Raw genomic sequence first — 17,050 nt, forward strand, 5'->3', positions numbered from 1 at the left:
TTGAGGTAAAGACTTAATTCAACATTACGAAACAATAGCCCAGAGGCTTTTTTGTGAATTATTTTATCATATAACATCATACAATCTCTAACAAAATATAATCCTTGTATAAGGATTCAAGATTATAATAATATTTAATACATATTTTGAAATAATAAATAAATGTTAATTTTAATACTTAATAATTCTTTTTTTTTTAAATAATAATAATTAAATATTTGAAAATCATTACAATTAAAACGAAAGTTATAATTTATAAGATAATAAATAAAAAATATTGCGGATGTAATTTTCATCAGATATGCCAGCTACCAATTTATGTCATGTCCATGTGCAATGTATGCACTAGTGGCAACAACAACAAGCTTAAGGCGTTCTCCACGGCTAAATACAAACTCAGACAAGACAACTATGACACTATCGTGTCTGATATATAGTGCAATCAATGCATACAATATTTCCTTTTTTTTTCTTTTATAACTACCACCCATTCTCATAAGATTTTGCAGGATATAAATACGTTCGAGTCACGGTCCAATGCACAGAATACTTACTAACCCTTTTGAGTTAACAGTGATTTTGGTTATACGTTAAGATGTTTAAGGTAAAGTTATATTTTATTTTTTTTTATAATAAAAATGTGGGGTTGTGGGTACTCATTTTAAAGGAAATTTAATTGTTTAAAAGTCTCTGAAGTTTTTGAGAACAAAAAGAAATTTGGATCCTAGTTTAAGGATTTAGATCATTTTTTATCTTTGGCTTTTAGGGAAAATATGGGGCTAGAAAAATTTTTTAATAGCTGGGTTTTGTGTATTATGAAATTTTGAGTCAATAGAGTACCCATATGACCACATTTAAATTTTTGAAAAATACTTTTACAATTAAAAATTTTTGAATTTTTTTTGTTAGACATAAATTTTTATATAAATTTCTTTTAAAATTAATACTCACATGTAAAAGTTAAAATTAGAACAAATTTTCGAAAATTGAAAAAATAAAAAATTTGAATTTAAAAATTTTTTAATCACAGTAATTTATCATTCGGAAAATTTCCTCTCAAACGAGTACCCACATCACAATATTATAATAACTCAAAATTAAATTTCCCATTTTCTAAAAAAATTTTCAAAAACTTATTCAACTCCAAACCTAGTCTTGTGGGTACTCATTTTACTCGTCATCGCGTGGTCAAGCACATCCCACTGCCTTCCATCTAAAAAAAACAATTGCATATATTTCTTAGCTTTTATTATTAAAAAATATTGAACATTTTTCAGATAATTATTTTTAGCACATTGCTGGCATGTGCAAACGCTTATTACAATCATGGACCAGCATTAGCGCCACCTAATTATTACTACGGTCATTATGGACACCCAGTAGCGCCAATAGCTCCAGTAGCGCCAGTAGCTCCAGTAGCTCCAGTAGCTCCAGTAGCTCCACTGTACAATCATCTAACCGGAGTAGCACCATACGTGCCCAAGACCGTTGCTCAACCAATCGTTAATCCTTTCCCAACAGCCAGCAGACATGGAATAAATGTCAATCACCTCAACCATCTTAATCACGGATATTATCAACATTCTGGAGCATACGGAGCTCACTCATTGTCAGCAACTCCAGCACCCACGTCATCTTATTTACCACCGCCAGTTATTGCTCCGCCTACTGTCACTTACAATAACAATGTTATTCCACCTTCAGTACAAAATGTAAATCATCAAACACCTCCAGCAAATTATCAACCTCATCCCATTAATTATCAGCACCGTCCCTATGCGCCAGTTTATTCTCATGCTCATATGTACAATCATGTTAATTATGGATGGTAAAAAAAAATACTTTTTTCTCTTTAAATAATTATAATTTTATTAATACTTACGCTTATAATAATAATTATGTTGTATTAAAATTAACAAGTGCCTATAAAATAAAGTACGTGGTATCATAATTTTAAATTTTTGTCGCTGTAATTAATTTGAAAGTTTTTTTTTCGTGGAGTTGACTGGAAATTTTATTTCCTTTCAAATGAATATCCACATCGATGGGTAGTAAAAAAAAAACGTTTTTTGTAAAAATAAATTTTGAATTTCTGAAAAAAATTTGTGAAACTAATATATTGATGTGGGTACTCATTTCAGAAGAAATGCAATAAACGATTGAACTGTCGCATCTAAACATAAAAAATAAAATTTTGAAAAATTTTTGAATTTTCAAAAAAAAAACTTTACTTAAATATATTGATGTCGGTACTCATTTCGAAGGAAATACAATTTTCTACATAACCATCGTATCAAAACATGATGAAAAAAAAATTTGAAAAATTTTTAAATTTTGAAAAAAAAATTGTTGTCAAATATATCGATGTGAGTACTCATTCTTCAGGAAATTAAATTTGTAGCTCATTAAGATTATTTTTGTCACCTAATAAATGAATATATATATATATATATATATATATATATATATATATATATATATATATATATATATATATATATATATATATATATATATAAGATATATCGATGTTATATTTTAAATAAATTTAAAAAATAAATAATTTAAGTCACCTGAACTATGATATTTTAAAATGGAAAAAAATAGATTATATAAATATAGAACAGATAAATATATGTATAAAAAAACGCCTGGGGGTCCTGGTCGTATTTCAAAAGGCGTGGTCCACTGTCGATGAAAGTGATAAATCATGAATTAATCATTAACTCAAATATAAACTATCCATCAATACACCTCTCTCTTCATCATTCTTCCTCATTCTCTCTTTTTATCTCTCTTGCCGTCTATTAAATAAAAATATGTACCAAATATTCAAACAATAAAAAAAAACTTTCAAATATCAAATTCCAAATAAAATTGACTATTGACCGAATTATGTTAGCTTAAAAAAATATTATAAAAATAATTTCACTGGAGATAATGAAAAGAAAGTTCCATCCCCTCTCACAAGGATACGAAATAAAAGTAAGAAAAAAAAAATTTTAAATAGAGTAGACTAAATCCGATCATTAAACTCATTGGATCAAGGTTCGACATTTGGTATAAAAAGACATGGAGACAAAAAATTTGTATCAGTTTCATTCAAACTTCGTGGACAAAACAAGTCAATAAGAGACTCAATAAATATTAAAATGGCATTTAAGGTAAAAATATTTTTTATAATTTTTAATTCTAAAAATTTTTTTCGAACCGAACTTTTTTTTTCAAATAAAAATTTTATATTTTGGAGTAGAATAATATAGAGAATTAAATTTCTTTGTCAACGAGTACCCACATCAATATATTTCGATAACAAAAAAAATTTTTCATTTTTCAAAAATTTGCATTTTTAATGTTTGATCTTGTAGAGAATTTAATTTCTTCTCGAATAAACACCCACATCAATATATTTCAGTTAAAAAAAAATATTCCAAAATTGCCAATTTTGGATTTTCAAAATTCGTTATATTTTTTTTTTGACTTTGGTAGAGTATCAAAAATATCTTCTGGAATGATTACCAACATCCCTAAACTTCAGTGATAAAAAAAATTTAATGTATAAATTGTCATTAATTTCAAAAATTTCAAATCTTTTTATTTTCAATAAAAAATCTTGTACATTATTGAATTTCCTCTGGAATGAGTACCCACATCACTATATTTCATTGAAAAAAATTCAATTTCCAAACTTTTTCAAATTTCATCAATAATAATAAAAAAAATTTTTACAGCTCATAATTATCTGCGCATTTCTGGCAGGAGCCCAAGCACACAGTGTTTCAACAACTTCAGATAACATTTACCGCAGTAACGGAAATTTAGCCCAGGTTTCAACAGAAAGTAAGACAGTCGAGACGCCTTACTCGAGCAGCAGCAAATCAGATGTCCGTGTCAGCAACCCATCGGTCTACGTATCAGCAACTCCAGCTCCTCAAGCCCAGGTGTCAACAGCAACTTACTCTAAAACGCTAGTACACCCTTACCCACAAGCTCAATTGAGTTACCCGACTCATCAATATCACCAGAGTTATGCTGCACCCACTTATTACTCAGCACCAGTTGCTAAGTACGAAGTACCAGTCGTTAAATACGCAACCCCAGTTGCTAAATACGTAGCGCAAACTTACCAAGTTCCCCACCAAATTTATCAAGCATCAGCGCCCTCAGTATACTCAGCACCATCTGTTTATCACCATGAACCAGTTTACGCTGCTCATCAATCATCAGCGCCATCTGCTTATCATCATGAACCAGTTTACGCTCATCAATCATCAGCGCCATCTGTTTACGCAGCACCACAGTACTACGCTCAACATGTAGCGCAACCTGTCGTCAAAGTTGCATACTCACCTGCATCTGAAGTTACTCATTTCAGTTACAATAACGTTAATGATCATGTTAATTACTCTTGGTAATAATGTAACAACAAAAAATTTGTGATTCTTTTTTTTAAATAAATTTGTGATTTTATGGCTCTTTAAATTAATGTCTAAATATTTAATTTTGCTATTTAAAGGCTCCTATTAATAACAATATTTCTTAACTGTCATGGCGACTTACAAGTTTTTTTATTAATGTTTGCCCGAGTCGAAATATTGAACTTACATTAAACTTATGTTAACTTATAAAACTTACATACGCTTAATAAACTTACATCTAACTTAAATAACTTACTGGGCTTGATTATAGCTTGAATCGACTTAAATAAAAATACTAACTTAATTATAACTTACCGGGAATAAAATTAACTCTAAGTGATCGGTATTCCTTTCGAAAACTTCGATTGTGGGTGATTTGTGAGATTGTTGGGAATTTTAGTACCAAAGTTTACACCTGTAAGTCACATAATGTCAAATCATAAGTATTTTAATCTTTCACTCTGGTAAAAGCCCCCTCGGAGTTAGTTTCCAGAAAAAATACCGATGGTGGGTGATACGTTAGATTGTTGGGAATATTTGTGCCAAAGTTCAAGTCTGTAAGCCGGATAATGCAAAAACGGGAGTATTTTTAATGTTCAACCCACTAAAATTCTCCACGGAAAAGCCGAAGGGAATTGATTTTGTCCTTTTATTTTAATATTGAATGTCTAGATGATGATTTCAACGTCCAATACTTCCAACTTACGATTCAAATTTCGACTTGAGAGAACATTCAAGTTCACTTTGGGTTAATTTTATTCCAGGTAAGTTATAATTAAGTCAGTATTTTTATTTAAGTCGATTCAAGTTATAATCAAGCCCAGTAAGTTATTTAAGTTAGATGTAAGTTCATTAAGCTTATGTAAGTTCAATGTAAGTTCTATAAGTTAACGTAAGTTAAATGTAAGTTCAGTATTTCGGCTCGGGTATATGAATAATTTTAAGTTTTAAAAAATTGAGTGAATCAAACTACATGGAGAGAAATTCACAGTAACAATTACAATATATCATAGGAATGGTTCCCGTCTATGGAAACAGTTTATTTTTTCATATCGATTATAGGAATGGTAACCATACTAATTATGGTGACCGTTTCTATCTATATGGGTGACATTTCTATACGATATCGGAATAGTTCTTATAAAATTATGGTTATCGTTAACATATATATTGGTAATGATTCCCATAATTTACGGTAAAAGTTATCATAATACTGTGGTCATGGTTACCATAACATTTAGAAATTCCTCATATTACGGAAATCATTACCATAATATGAGAAATTTCTAAATGTTATGGTGATCATAACTATGATATTATAGTAACCATTGCCACAATATATGTGATAGCGTTGACTATACTGTAGTATGGAAGCGATTACCACAATATTATAGGAACATTTCACATATCGCGTGCCAAATGCCAAAAGGGCGTATAAAAGTTATACGCCCATTTGTCTTCGAAGAACCAAAAGGGCGTATAGTTTATTTTTGGTGCCAATCGTTTTGTAAACATGTTCTAAGCCTAAAAATGAACAAAAAATTTCCAAAGCCAAAAGGGCGTATGTCTTTAAATACGCCCTTTTGGCGTTAGTACGTCAAAAATTGATTTCTGCAGATCTTTACGTTTCGAGCGATTCTAAAAAGAATGGCAAAAAATTTTTTTTTTTATACGCCCTTTTGGCATTTGGCACGCGATATATTAAGGGAGCGTTTACTATGGTGCATAGGATTTATTCTCATACGCATCTAGGACTACTGGCCTTTTGACAAGTCGCTCCCCGGGAAAAAATCACCATGCATGATCATGTATGATCATGCATGATTCGTGCCTGATCGTGCAAGATTCATGCATAATTCGTGCCTGATCGTGCAAGATTCATGCATAATTCAGGCTTGATCCTGCATGACTCATTCATGGCCAGGCATGACTCATTCGTGATCAAGCATGATCATGCATGACTTATTCTAGATCAAGCTTGCGCATGCATTAAGTTTGAAATAATTGTATCCAGAGATATTATCCATCAGGAAAGGTCATGCTTGAGCATGCTCTATTATGCATGACCATGCATGGTTCATACTTGATCATGCATAACTCATTCATGGCCAGGCATGACTCATTGGTGATCAAGCATGATCATGCATGGCTCATTCTAGATTAGACTTGCTCATAACTTACGTTATGAATAATTGTCTACAGAGATATTATTTATCAGGAAAGGTCATGATTGAGCATGCTCTGTCATGCATGACCATACATGGTTCATACTTGATCATGTATAACTCATTTGTGATCAAGCATGATCATGCATGATTCATTCTAGATCAGGCTTGCTCATGACTTACGTTAGAAATCATTGTATCTCGAGATGGAATCCCTCGGGAAAGGTCATGGTTGAGCATGCTCTGTCATCCATGATCATGCACGGTGCAGACATGATCATCATCGGTTCTATGCAAATAGTGAAAACTATTTATAAATATTCATGATCATAAATGACTAAGCATACTCGTTCATATTTGTATTCATTCGGGCTATCTATATTTTTCTCAATTTATCTATAAATTGTCTTATTGAGAAGGTTATTTGCATGTTTGCATGTTTAAGTTTCCACTATATATAAATGGTTTTCGCTAAATTTAAATTTGTATTCATAAATATTAATTGTTTAATGCATTAAGTGAATAATATGTTAAAAACAGTTTTTAATGAAAGTTCAAAATAAAAGAACCAATGAAAATTGATAAATTACTCTCTATCATTTGTATAGTACGATTAATTATATACCTTAGTTTCTAATACTTACAGCAACATCTTTCAAATAAATAAGCTATGGGAATGCATGTGCATGCATAATAACGCGTGCTCATGTATGGGAATGCCTGATCGTATTTTTCATAAGCAGCCAATATTTAAATACGACCAAACGTGCTCGAGAGGAATCACAGATTACAAAATCATATGCCTGCTCAGGGAAGATCATGCATGATAATGTATGATCATGCATGATAATGTATGGTCATGCATGATCATGTCTGGTCATGCATGATCATGTCTGGCCAAAATCCAGGTCTGATCATGCATGACTGGGCACGATCATGACTTCTCAGGCAGAATCATGCATGATCATGACTGCTCAGGCAAAATCATGCCTGTTCATGTCTGGCCAAAATTCAGGCCTGATCATGCATGAGATTTAAGCCTGCTCAGGCATGATCATGCATGCTGATTTTTTCCCGGGTCTAAAACTTCTCTATGCACAGACAATAGAGTTAACTCTATAGCATATCTCTACCTAAAACGTGTATATCGTAAAATGAAACTATTCTTGAACTGATTACTCCAAAACATCTCTATCCAGAACAGCTCTCCAAAGACTATCCGAAAATACACTATTCATTATTGACTCAGCTCAAAAATCATCCGTAACTGAAAAACACGTGAATTTTCATGGTAATTAACATGATTTCTCAGTTACCGATGATTTTTCAGTTGAATCGATAATGAATAGTCTTATTTCGGGTAGTCCTATCATTAAATAGAAGTTTCGGAATAAAGATTTCCATTTTATCGCATCCAAAATCCAAACAATATTTGAAATAGATCACAGGTAATTGGACAATAAAAGAAAAACAATCATGTCATTATTATTACTGCTATTATAGATGATTTACGTAACAGTTCATACGCTTCAAATGAATTTGATGATTTGCTGGTAGATAATGAAAATGATAATCATCACACACTGAAAAAAAAGTTTTTTTCCTCCCAGGATACAAAATATTTTTATCCGAGTATTTTAATATCCAGTATAAGTTTCTTAATATTAAAAAACTCGTATTGTTCCCCTGAGAATACCTAAGTTTTTTCTAGAGCTAAAACTTAATGCTGCGTTACCATCCCTGTGGAAAAGGTCTTATAAAATCTCATAAAAAAAATTGGCTATGAGAAAACTATCAGTATTTGTCCACGAAAAATCTCAAAAATTCTTATACAATTATTTTCTCATAGATGGTGCATCAAAAAAAAATTTTTCTTAAAATTCTCATATAAATCATCAGAATCTGTAAGAAACAGAAGCTGTAATATTGTGATTATAAGTATTTATAAGTTTTCGAAAAATGTAAAGTTTACAATTGAGTAGATTTTGGAAATGAATAAGATTGTATGAGACGATTTCTGAAGTAATCATACAAGATTTGATACTGATTAATCAATGTGATTACAGTAATTTTCCATATAGTAACGAAAAAATTTATGAGATTGATTAAGGTTTATATGCTTAATTATTGAATTTTTTAGCATGAATTCAAAAAGTTTTTATTATGTATACTCAAGAATATTTGTATGAGTATTTATGCCGAAAATCCTTAGCAATCTATTTATGAAAAATCAATGAAATTGAGTTAGTTTATTTATTCATCGAAAAATTACTCAAGTAAACATTAATATTAAATATTAAAGTCATGATGTATTATGGGATATACTATAGTACAACCCAAACAGGTACTTGTTGGTCTGTCAAGCGACAGAGGAGTACTCGAATAAAATCGTATTGAAATTTGGAATATAACACTTCTGAAATAAATGTCTTACCAGGGACACTACGTGTCGTAGGCGCGATCTCGTGGCGAGCACCGAACTACTCCCGCTGCTGCTGGCTAGCACCAGTGATTTTCCCCTTCTCCATATCGATCTTTTCGCCCAAAAAATTTTTTCTCTTTACTTAAGCAACTTTTGTTATTTTGGTCGGAGAATACAAAAATACTTGCGTGAAAATAATAGTACTTGTTCCAAGAAATTTTATTCTGTTTAACCAAAAAAATGCAATATTGCTACAAAAAAATAATGTATCTTGCACCAAAAAAAAAAAATGCGGCAAGATACATTACTGGGTTTGTAAAAAATCACATAAAAACTTATATTTTCACTCATCTCCGAACAGTGAAAATATTCAAAGTACAAGAAAAAGTGATAATATTAGTATTTCTGGTGTAAATTCTTGTAAAAAAAAAAATGAAGTTAAGCAATTATTTTTAAATGAATCTGATAAAATTAATATTTTATGTGAATGGAAAATATTTATAAAATCTCATAAGTACTCCATAATATTTTATAAGTAATAGCCTTCTAAATAAAACTTACAAAAACTCATAAATCACATAGCTTTTAAATTAAAATTAAATCTTTTTAGTTTTTACAAGTTAATTCGATTATAGATTTTCTTACTAATTCTTATAAAATTTTTATGAGAAAAAGGTCTGCATTTGTCCATGTGATTCCTGATTCAGTCTCATAAAATTTCGAAGAAATACATGTTAAATATTTTCTCATAAAATATGACAAATATTTTATGATATTCAATAAGATATTATCTCCTAGGATAACTCTTACTAAAACTTATAAATTCTGAAAATTTCGTATAAAAAAATAATCTGATTGCGATTTTGTAAGTATTATAACATCGGAATTCGCCTGATCAATTCTTATTGAAAATACATCAGAATAAACTGCAACAATCTTATAGAAGTGAAAGTACTTATTCAATCTCATAATCGTTGGCGGAATTCGAGTCACAAAATCTCATAAATTAAAAAATCTTACTCATTCTTTTAAAAATCTAGTACGGAAATCATGATAGGAAAACATCAAAAGCTTTGACTCATAGATTCTCATAAAAATTCATATGAGAATTTTTTTAAATCTCATAGATATTTTCGAAGCTCATAGATTCTCATAAAAAATATTCAATATCTTATCAGAATTTATGAGAGCTTTTCCACAGGGATAGCAACCGCAGTAATTATAATTACATCCTAATCACTACATTTTCTAGAAATTAAATTTTCCAGTAATTTTATTATAAATACAACTTTTAAAATTAGTAGTTAATTTAATATTATTAAAAAAAGGCTCGTAGTAAAATAAACATTACTTAAATATGTGTCAACTGAGTGAGGTTAAGTCAGCCATATTTTTTATTTTGGTATTTTGCTGAGAAGGAAACCGAGTTTTTTAGCAATCAGAATACTTATTAGTGTGGGAAAAAAACTTTGGTATTTTAAAAACTAGAATACCAGGTTCTTTACGGGAGGGAAAAATTTTCTAAGTGGAAAAAAACTTTTTTTTCAGTGCAGTAAATTCGACGTCGACCAAACACATGATTGAGCTGATGAAAAATTGTTGAGTGGTTCTGTTTTTAATAATCCAGATAATTCATTCGATGTTGATGATCATGAGCTTAACGATTTTAATAATAACAGTGCGTTGGTACATTCTGAGTTAAAGTCTAATAATAGACAGGAAGATAATATCGACCAAGAAAATGAAATTTTCGATGAGAAATTGTTAGATACTTATATTGTTAATAATCCAAATAGTATATCAGTTGATGAAGATGAGTTTAATAATATTTTAGCTGAGCATAAATTATAATTTGTTATTTTATTTCGAACATTGTTGAAATTTTTTTTTAGTTTTTTAACGAAAAAAAAAGAACACCCGCACTTAGGTTATTTGGAGTTTCGAAATCTTGCTTTCATAAGTCTCGAGTGTCAGCCTAAACAAATGGAATCGGTTATGCCTGATTAACGTTAATGTACACTCCCCAGTGAATCACTGCGATGAACTAGAGCACAGGAAAATCTTTATCATAAGGTCGCAAGTTTGAATCCCTGACAAATGGTTTTTCTAAAATTTTTTGTATTTTAGTGTCTACTAAATAATATAAGTACTTTTAGTAATTATCAATAAGTGACTGAAGGCAAACAATTGAATCATCTCAAGGAATTACATAAGTAATTTATAATTTCTATAATTAACTCAATGGCATAAAAAATTCTTATCAAAAAGAAGTTATTGAACACTGCAATGAATATATCGACACTTATAGAATACAACAAATCTTATAAAATATCGGTTTTAAATAAAACAACCAATTAACGATGATTACAGTCATTGATTTCAACGGATACTTTACCCAAAAAAGTCATTTTATCATCAAAGAATATTCATTATATACAATAAATAATCGTGGTAAAATAAGGTACCATAGTTTCGAAGTAGATATATCTTTACAAGAAAAATTAGGTGCAAAAACAAAAGAAAATTATAATAATTATTACAAAAAATACGGAATAAAATGGACGACTGGTACATTGGGAAGGAGAAAAATGAAATTCAAGCTTAACAAATATTTCACCAAGTCTACGAAAATTTTTGTAGCCAACAATGACAGAAAAAGTGAACTAATAAATTATTTGAATCACGATCCTGATAAAAATAAAAATATACTCAAGATTGTATCTTTGGGCAAGTTAGGTTATGAAATGAATTTCAAAAACTCAACAAGTTGCCATTACCACCAATCACCATCGAGCGATAATTGCGCCAATGACAATGTTTTGGATATGATTAAATTTGTGAGGGATAAAAAATTGTACAATACTACTATGCGTGCGAACACATATTCTATAATTGATTTCAATTGTTATAAATATTCGAACCATTTACGAATTAAAGAAGTTTCGATTAATCGAATCAGTATTGATGGGGTCGCAACATCACGTGATTTGTTGGTAGAGAAAGCAATTAAAAAGTTAGATTTGGAACCTTTTACTTACAGAGCATATTACCGAAAATATGGGATTAAATGGAATAATGGTAATCAAGTACCACGATTGATAAGAGAAAATTTATATTATACTTTAAAGCGTTCAATTCGAACGTATGTTAAAGATAACACTCAAAAAAATATATTATTGAGTCTGTGTAATGAAGATTTTGGAAATAAAATAATTTGTTTGGATGAACTAGGTTATGACGCGGCTAATACAGAACTAGGTTTCACCGAGTGTAAGTGGCATGATAATAAAGCAGTAAATAATTGTGCTGATGATAACGTTGGATTTATGACTGATTGGTTATTTCGCAAGAAATTACTTAAGCTCAAGATAAGTGATAACTCGAAACTTAATGAATTAGAGAAAAATGTTAAAATTCCTTCTATTGTCGGAAATAAAGGAGCTGTGTATCAGGATATGAAAGATATAAAAAGCAGGTATGACCAAGCTCATGGGTCACGCGAATTTTCTTCGGTTGGTAATGCAGCAGCTGCCTCTACGTCAACTGTTGATAAACGTAAGTTTGATACTTTGAAGGCGACGCCCACTGTTGTTCAGTATTACGATGCGTCTGCTTCAGAATTATCATCAGCTAATCAGGCTCAAAAACGCCAAAAAATTGATGATAACGATGAGGATGATGATGTGTTTAAGATGGCATCAGAATTGGGAATTGAAATCGAAGATAATGATGATGATGTATTTAATTTGGCATCAGAATTGGGAATTAAGGTCGAAGATGATGATGCGCGAATGATAAACGAGACAGTGGCGCCCAATATGTCTCAAAATTACCAAGCTAATGACTCGAATGACTTTCCGATTAATCAGACGAAAGAACAAACAATTTATGATGATGAAAGTGCAATTGACATCGCGTTAGAATTAGAATCTCAAACGGGAAAACACACGCCGAAGAATATCGCTGATTTAAATCCAGAGTCATTGTTCAAATATCCAATTGATGATTTGCATAATTATTCATTCAGTTCAAACGAATTTGATGATTTGCTAGATGATGAAAATGATAATCACCGCAGTAAAATTGATGTTAACCAACGATATGATCTAATTGATGAAAAATTGTTGAGTAGTTCGGTTTTCAATAATCCAACTAATTTATTTGATGATGATGATGATAAATTCAATAATTTCATGGATATCGATGCATCATTGCATTCCGAAGCAATGTCTGATAATAGACGGGAAGATAATGACGACCAAGAAAATGAAATTTTCGATAAAAAATTGTTAGATACTTATATTGTTAATAATCCAAATAATATATCATTTGATGAAGATGAGTTCAAAGATATTTTAGCTGAGGACAGATTATAATTTATGATTTTATTTTGAATACTATTGGAAATATTTATTAATTTTTTAAAATTTTTTCTTAAAAATTACTCAAAATATTGCATGAGCATTTGAGGCGTGCACTTTTGATTTCCTAATTTTTTTTTTTTGGCTACTAAATAAAGTAAACGGATGTAATCCCCAATGAGTAACTCGAGGTAAATAATTTAACAATCTAAAGTGATAGTATGAACAATTTATCATTTAAATAATTAACTCAATGGCAAATAAAATTTTTAACAAAGATTAACTGTCAAACATTACAATAAATATGTCGATACTTATAGAATACAACAAATTATACATAATAATGTCTTCAAATACAACAAAAGCCTAAAAATGAATGTAGTTATCGATTTCAACGGTTTCTTAAACTCGAAAAATTATTTCATCATGAAAGAATATTCGATGTATGCAATAGATCGTTATGGCAACATAACAAACAATAAGTCGGAAATAATGTTGCCAGAAATTAAAAATCTAAATGATTCGGACAGTGCGAGTAAAAGAAATTATGAAATTTATTACAAAAAATACGGAATAGAATGGACGACCGGTACAATAAAAAAAAATGCAGGAAGCTCTGGCATAATTGGATATCTCAGGAAATGTCAGAATGTTTTTGTAGCCGACAAGGACAAAAAACAAAAATTGATAAATTATATTAATTTAAAAATTGTCACAGAAAAAAACTATATACCTTTACGAGACTTGGGATATAAAATAAATTTTCGAAACTCAACAAATTGTCATTATCATAAATCACCATCGAGCAATAATTGCGCCAATGACAATGTTTTGGACATGATTAGATTGGTAAGAAATAAAAAATTGTACGATAAGAATAGACGTGCGAATATACATTCTGTCATCGATTTCAATTATTACGAAAATGTGAATGATTTAGTAATTAAAGAATTATCAATTACTTGTATCGGGATTGATGGAAACGTAACATCACGTGATTTGCTAGTACAAAAGCCAGACCAGTTAGGGACAAAACCTGACTGTTACAATAAATATTATCAAAGATATGGCATAAAATGGAAAGTTGGTAATATTGTATCATACAAAGTGATGAAAAAGCTAAAATATACTCTGAAGGAATCATTGCATTTGTATGTTAAGGATAATGCTCAAAAAAATGTGTTATTGAATTTGAGTAATGAAGATGTTGGAAATAAAATAATTTGTTTGGATGGGCTAGGTTATGACGTTGGTAATATAGAACTAAACTTTACACTGTGCAAGTGGCATGATAATAAAGTGGTGAATAATTGTGCTGATGATAATGTTAGACTGATGATCGATTGGTTGTCTGTTAAGAAATTAATCAAGCTTAAGATAAGCGATAACTCCAAACTTATGAAATTAAAAGAAAACGTTAAAACTCCTTCTATTGTCGTAAATAAGGGAGCTGTTTATCAGGATATGAAAGATATAAAAGGCAGATATGACCAAGCTCATGGGTCGCGCGAATTTTCTTCGGTTGGTAATGCAGCAGCTGCCTCTACGTCAACTGTTGATAAACGTAAGTTTGATACTTTGAAGGCGACGCCCACTGTTGTTCAGTATTACGATGCGTCTGCTTCAGAATTATCATCAGCTAATCAGGCTCAAAAACGCCAAAAAATTGATGATAACGATGAGGATGATGATGTGTTTAAGATGGCATCAGAATTGGGAATTGAAATCGAAGATAATGATGATGATGTATTTAATTTGGCATCAGAATTGGGAATTAAGGTCGAAGATGATGATGCGCGAATGATAAACGAGACAGTGGCGCCCAATATGTCTCAAAATTACCAAGCTAATGACTCGAATGACTTTCCGATTAATCAGACGAAAGAACAAACAATTTATGATGATGAAAGTGCAATTGACATCGCGTTAGAATTAGAATCTCAAACGGGAAAACACACGCCGAAGAATATCGCTGATTTAAATCCAGAGTCATTGTTCAAATATCCAATTGATGATTTGCATAATTATTCATTCAGTTCAAACGAATTTGATGATTTGCTAGATGATGAAAATGATAATCACCGCAGTAAAATTGATGTTAACCAACGATATGATCTAATTGATGAAAAATTGTTGAGTAGTTCGGTTTTCAATAATCCAACTAATTTATTTGATGATGATGATGATAAATTCAATAATTTCATGGATATCGATGCATCATTGCATTCCGAAGCAATGTCTGATAATAGACGGGAAGATAATGACGACCAAGAAAATGAAATTTTCGATAAAAAATTGTTAGATACTTATATTGTTAATAATCCAAATAATATATCATTTGATGAAGATGAGTTCAAAGATATTTTAGCTGAGGACAGATTATAATTTATGATTTTATTTTGAATACTATTGGAAATATTTATTAATTTTTTAAAATTTTTTCTTAAAAATTACTCAAAATATTGCATGAGCATTTGAGGCGTGCACTTTTGATTTCCTAATTTTTTTTTTTTGGCTACTAAATAAAGTAAACGGATGTAATCCCCAATGAGTAACTCGAGGTAAATAATTTAACAATCTAAAGTGATATTATGAACAATTTATCATTTAAATAATTAACTCAATGGCAAATAAAATTTTTAACAAAGATTAACTGTCAAACATTACAATAAATATGTCGATACTTATAGAATCCGACAAATTATATAGAATATTGTCTTCAAATCCAACAAAAAACTAAAAATGAATGGAGTTATTGATTTCAACGGTTACTTAAACTCGAAAAATATTTTCATCATGAAAGAATATTCGATGTATTTAATAGATCGTCATGGTAACGTAACTAGCAATAGACCTAAAGTAATGTTGCCAGAAATTAAAAATCTAAACGATTTAGACAGCGAGAGTAGAAAAAATTATGAAATTTATTACAAAAACTACGGAATAGAATGGACGACCGGTACAATAAAAAAAAATGCAGGAAGCTCTGGCATAATTGGATATCTCAGGCAATGTCGGAATGTTTTTGTAGCCGACAAGGACAAAAAACAAAAATTGATAAATTATATTAATTTAAAAATTGTCACAGAAAAAAACTATATACCTTTACGAGACTTGGGGTATAAAATAAATTTTCGAAACTCAACAAATTGTCATTATCATAAATCACCATCGAGCAATAATTGCGCCAACGACAATGTTTTGGACATGGTTAGATTGGTAATAAATAAAAAATTGTACGATAAGAATAGACGTGCGAATATACATTCTGTCATCGATTTCAATTATTACGAAAATGTGAATGATTTAGTAATTAAAGAATTATCAATTACTTGTATCGGGATTGATGGAAACGTAACATCACGTGATTTGCTAGTACAAAAGCCAGACCAGTTAGGGACAAAACCTGACTGTTACAATAAATATTATCAAAGATATGGCATAAAATGGAAAGTTGGTAATATTGTATCATACAAAGTGATGAAAAAGCTAAAATATACTCTGAAGGAATCATTGCATTTGTATGTTAAGGATAATGCTCAAAAAAATGTGTTATTGAATTTGAGTAATGAAGATGTTGGAAATAAAATAATTTGTTTGGATGGGCTAGGTTATGACGTTGGTAATATAGAACTAAACTTTACACTGTGCAAGTGGCATGATAATAAAGTGGTGAATAATTGT

General features: G+C 30.2%; 4 protein-coding genes across 4 annotated transcripts in view; 3 read left to right on the forward strand and 1 right to left on the reverse strand.

Moving 5' to 3' along the window:
- Positions 1-17,050, reverse strand: part of LOC130667779 (uncharacterized) — a 140,564-nt gene that overhangs the window by 15,998 nt on the left and 107,516 nt on the right. The gene's annotated exons all lie outside the window — the stretch shown is intronic.
- On the forward strand, positions 143-2,407 carry LOC130667769 (uncharacterized). The gene is made up of 2 exons (XM_057469608.1): positions 143-604; positions 1,278-2,407. The coding sequence occupies exons 1-2, from the start codon at positions 596-598 to the stop codon at positions 1,830-1,832; spliced, it is 564 nt and encodes a 187-aa protein (XP_057325591.1). The 5' UTR covers positions 143-595; the 3' UTR covers positions 1,833-2,407.
- On the forward strand, positions 3,055-4,482 carry LOC130667761 (pupal cuticle protein C1B-like). Its single transcript, XM_057469595.1, has 2 exons — positions 3,055-3,164; positions 3,732-4,482. Exons 1-2 carry the CDS (start codon positions 3,153-3,155, stop codon positions 4,413-4,415), a joined length of 696 nt encoding a protein of 231 aa, XP_057325578.1. The 5' UTR covers positions 3,055-3,152; the 3' UTR covers positions 4,416-4,482.
- LOC130663188 (uncharacterized) lies at positions 11,328-15,795 on the forward strand. The gene is made up of 2 exons (XM_057462306.1): positions 11,328-13,377; positions 13,645-15,795. The coding sequence occupies exons 1-2, from the start codon at positions 11,366-11,368 to the stop codon at positions 15,749-15,751; spliced, it is 4,119 nt and encodes a 1,372-aa protein (XP_057318289.1). The 5' UTR covers positions 11,328-11,365; the 3' UTR covers positions 15,752-15,795.

This window comes from Microplitis mediator, chromosome 1 (genome assembly GCF_029852145.1).
Source record: "Microplitis mediator isolate UGA2020A chromosome 1, iyMicMedi2.1, whole genome shotgun sequence".
In the NCBI taxonomy this organism is placed as follows: Eukaryota; Metazoa; Arthropoda; class Insecta; order Hymenoptera; family Braconidae; genus Microplitis; species Microplitis mediator.

Bases quoted from the DNA above. Each gene is read 5' to 3' on its own strand.
- LOC130663188 (XM_057462306.1), top strand. From the start codon at position 11,366: ATGATTACAGTCATTGATTTCAACGGATACTTTACCCAAAAAAGTCAT. The intron at 13,378-13,644 runs ATAATTTATGAT...TTTTTAACAAAG, and splicing joins ATTTTAGCTGAGGACAGATT to ATTAACTGTCAAACATTACA.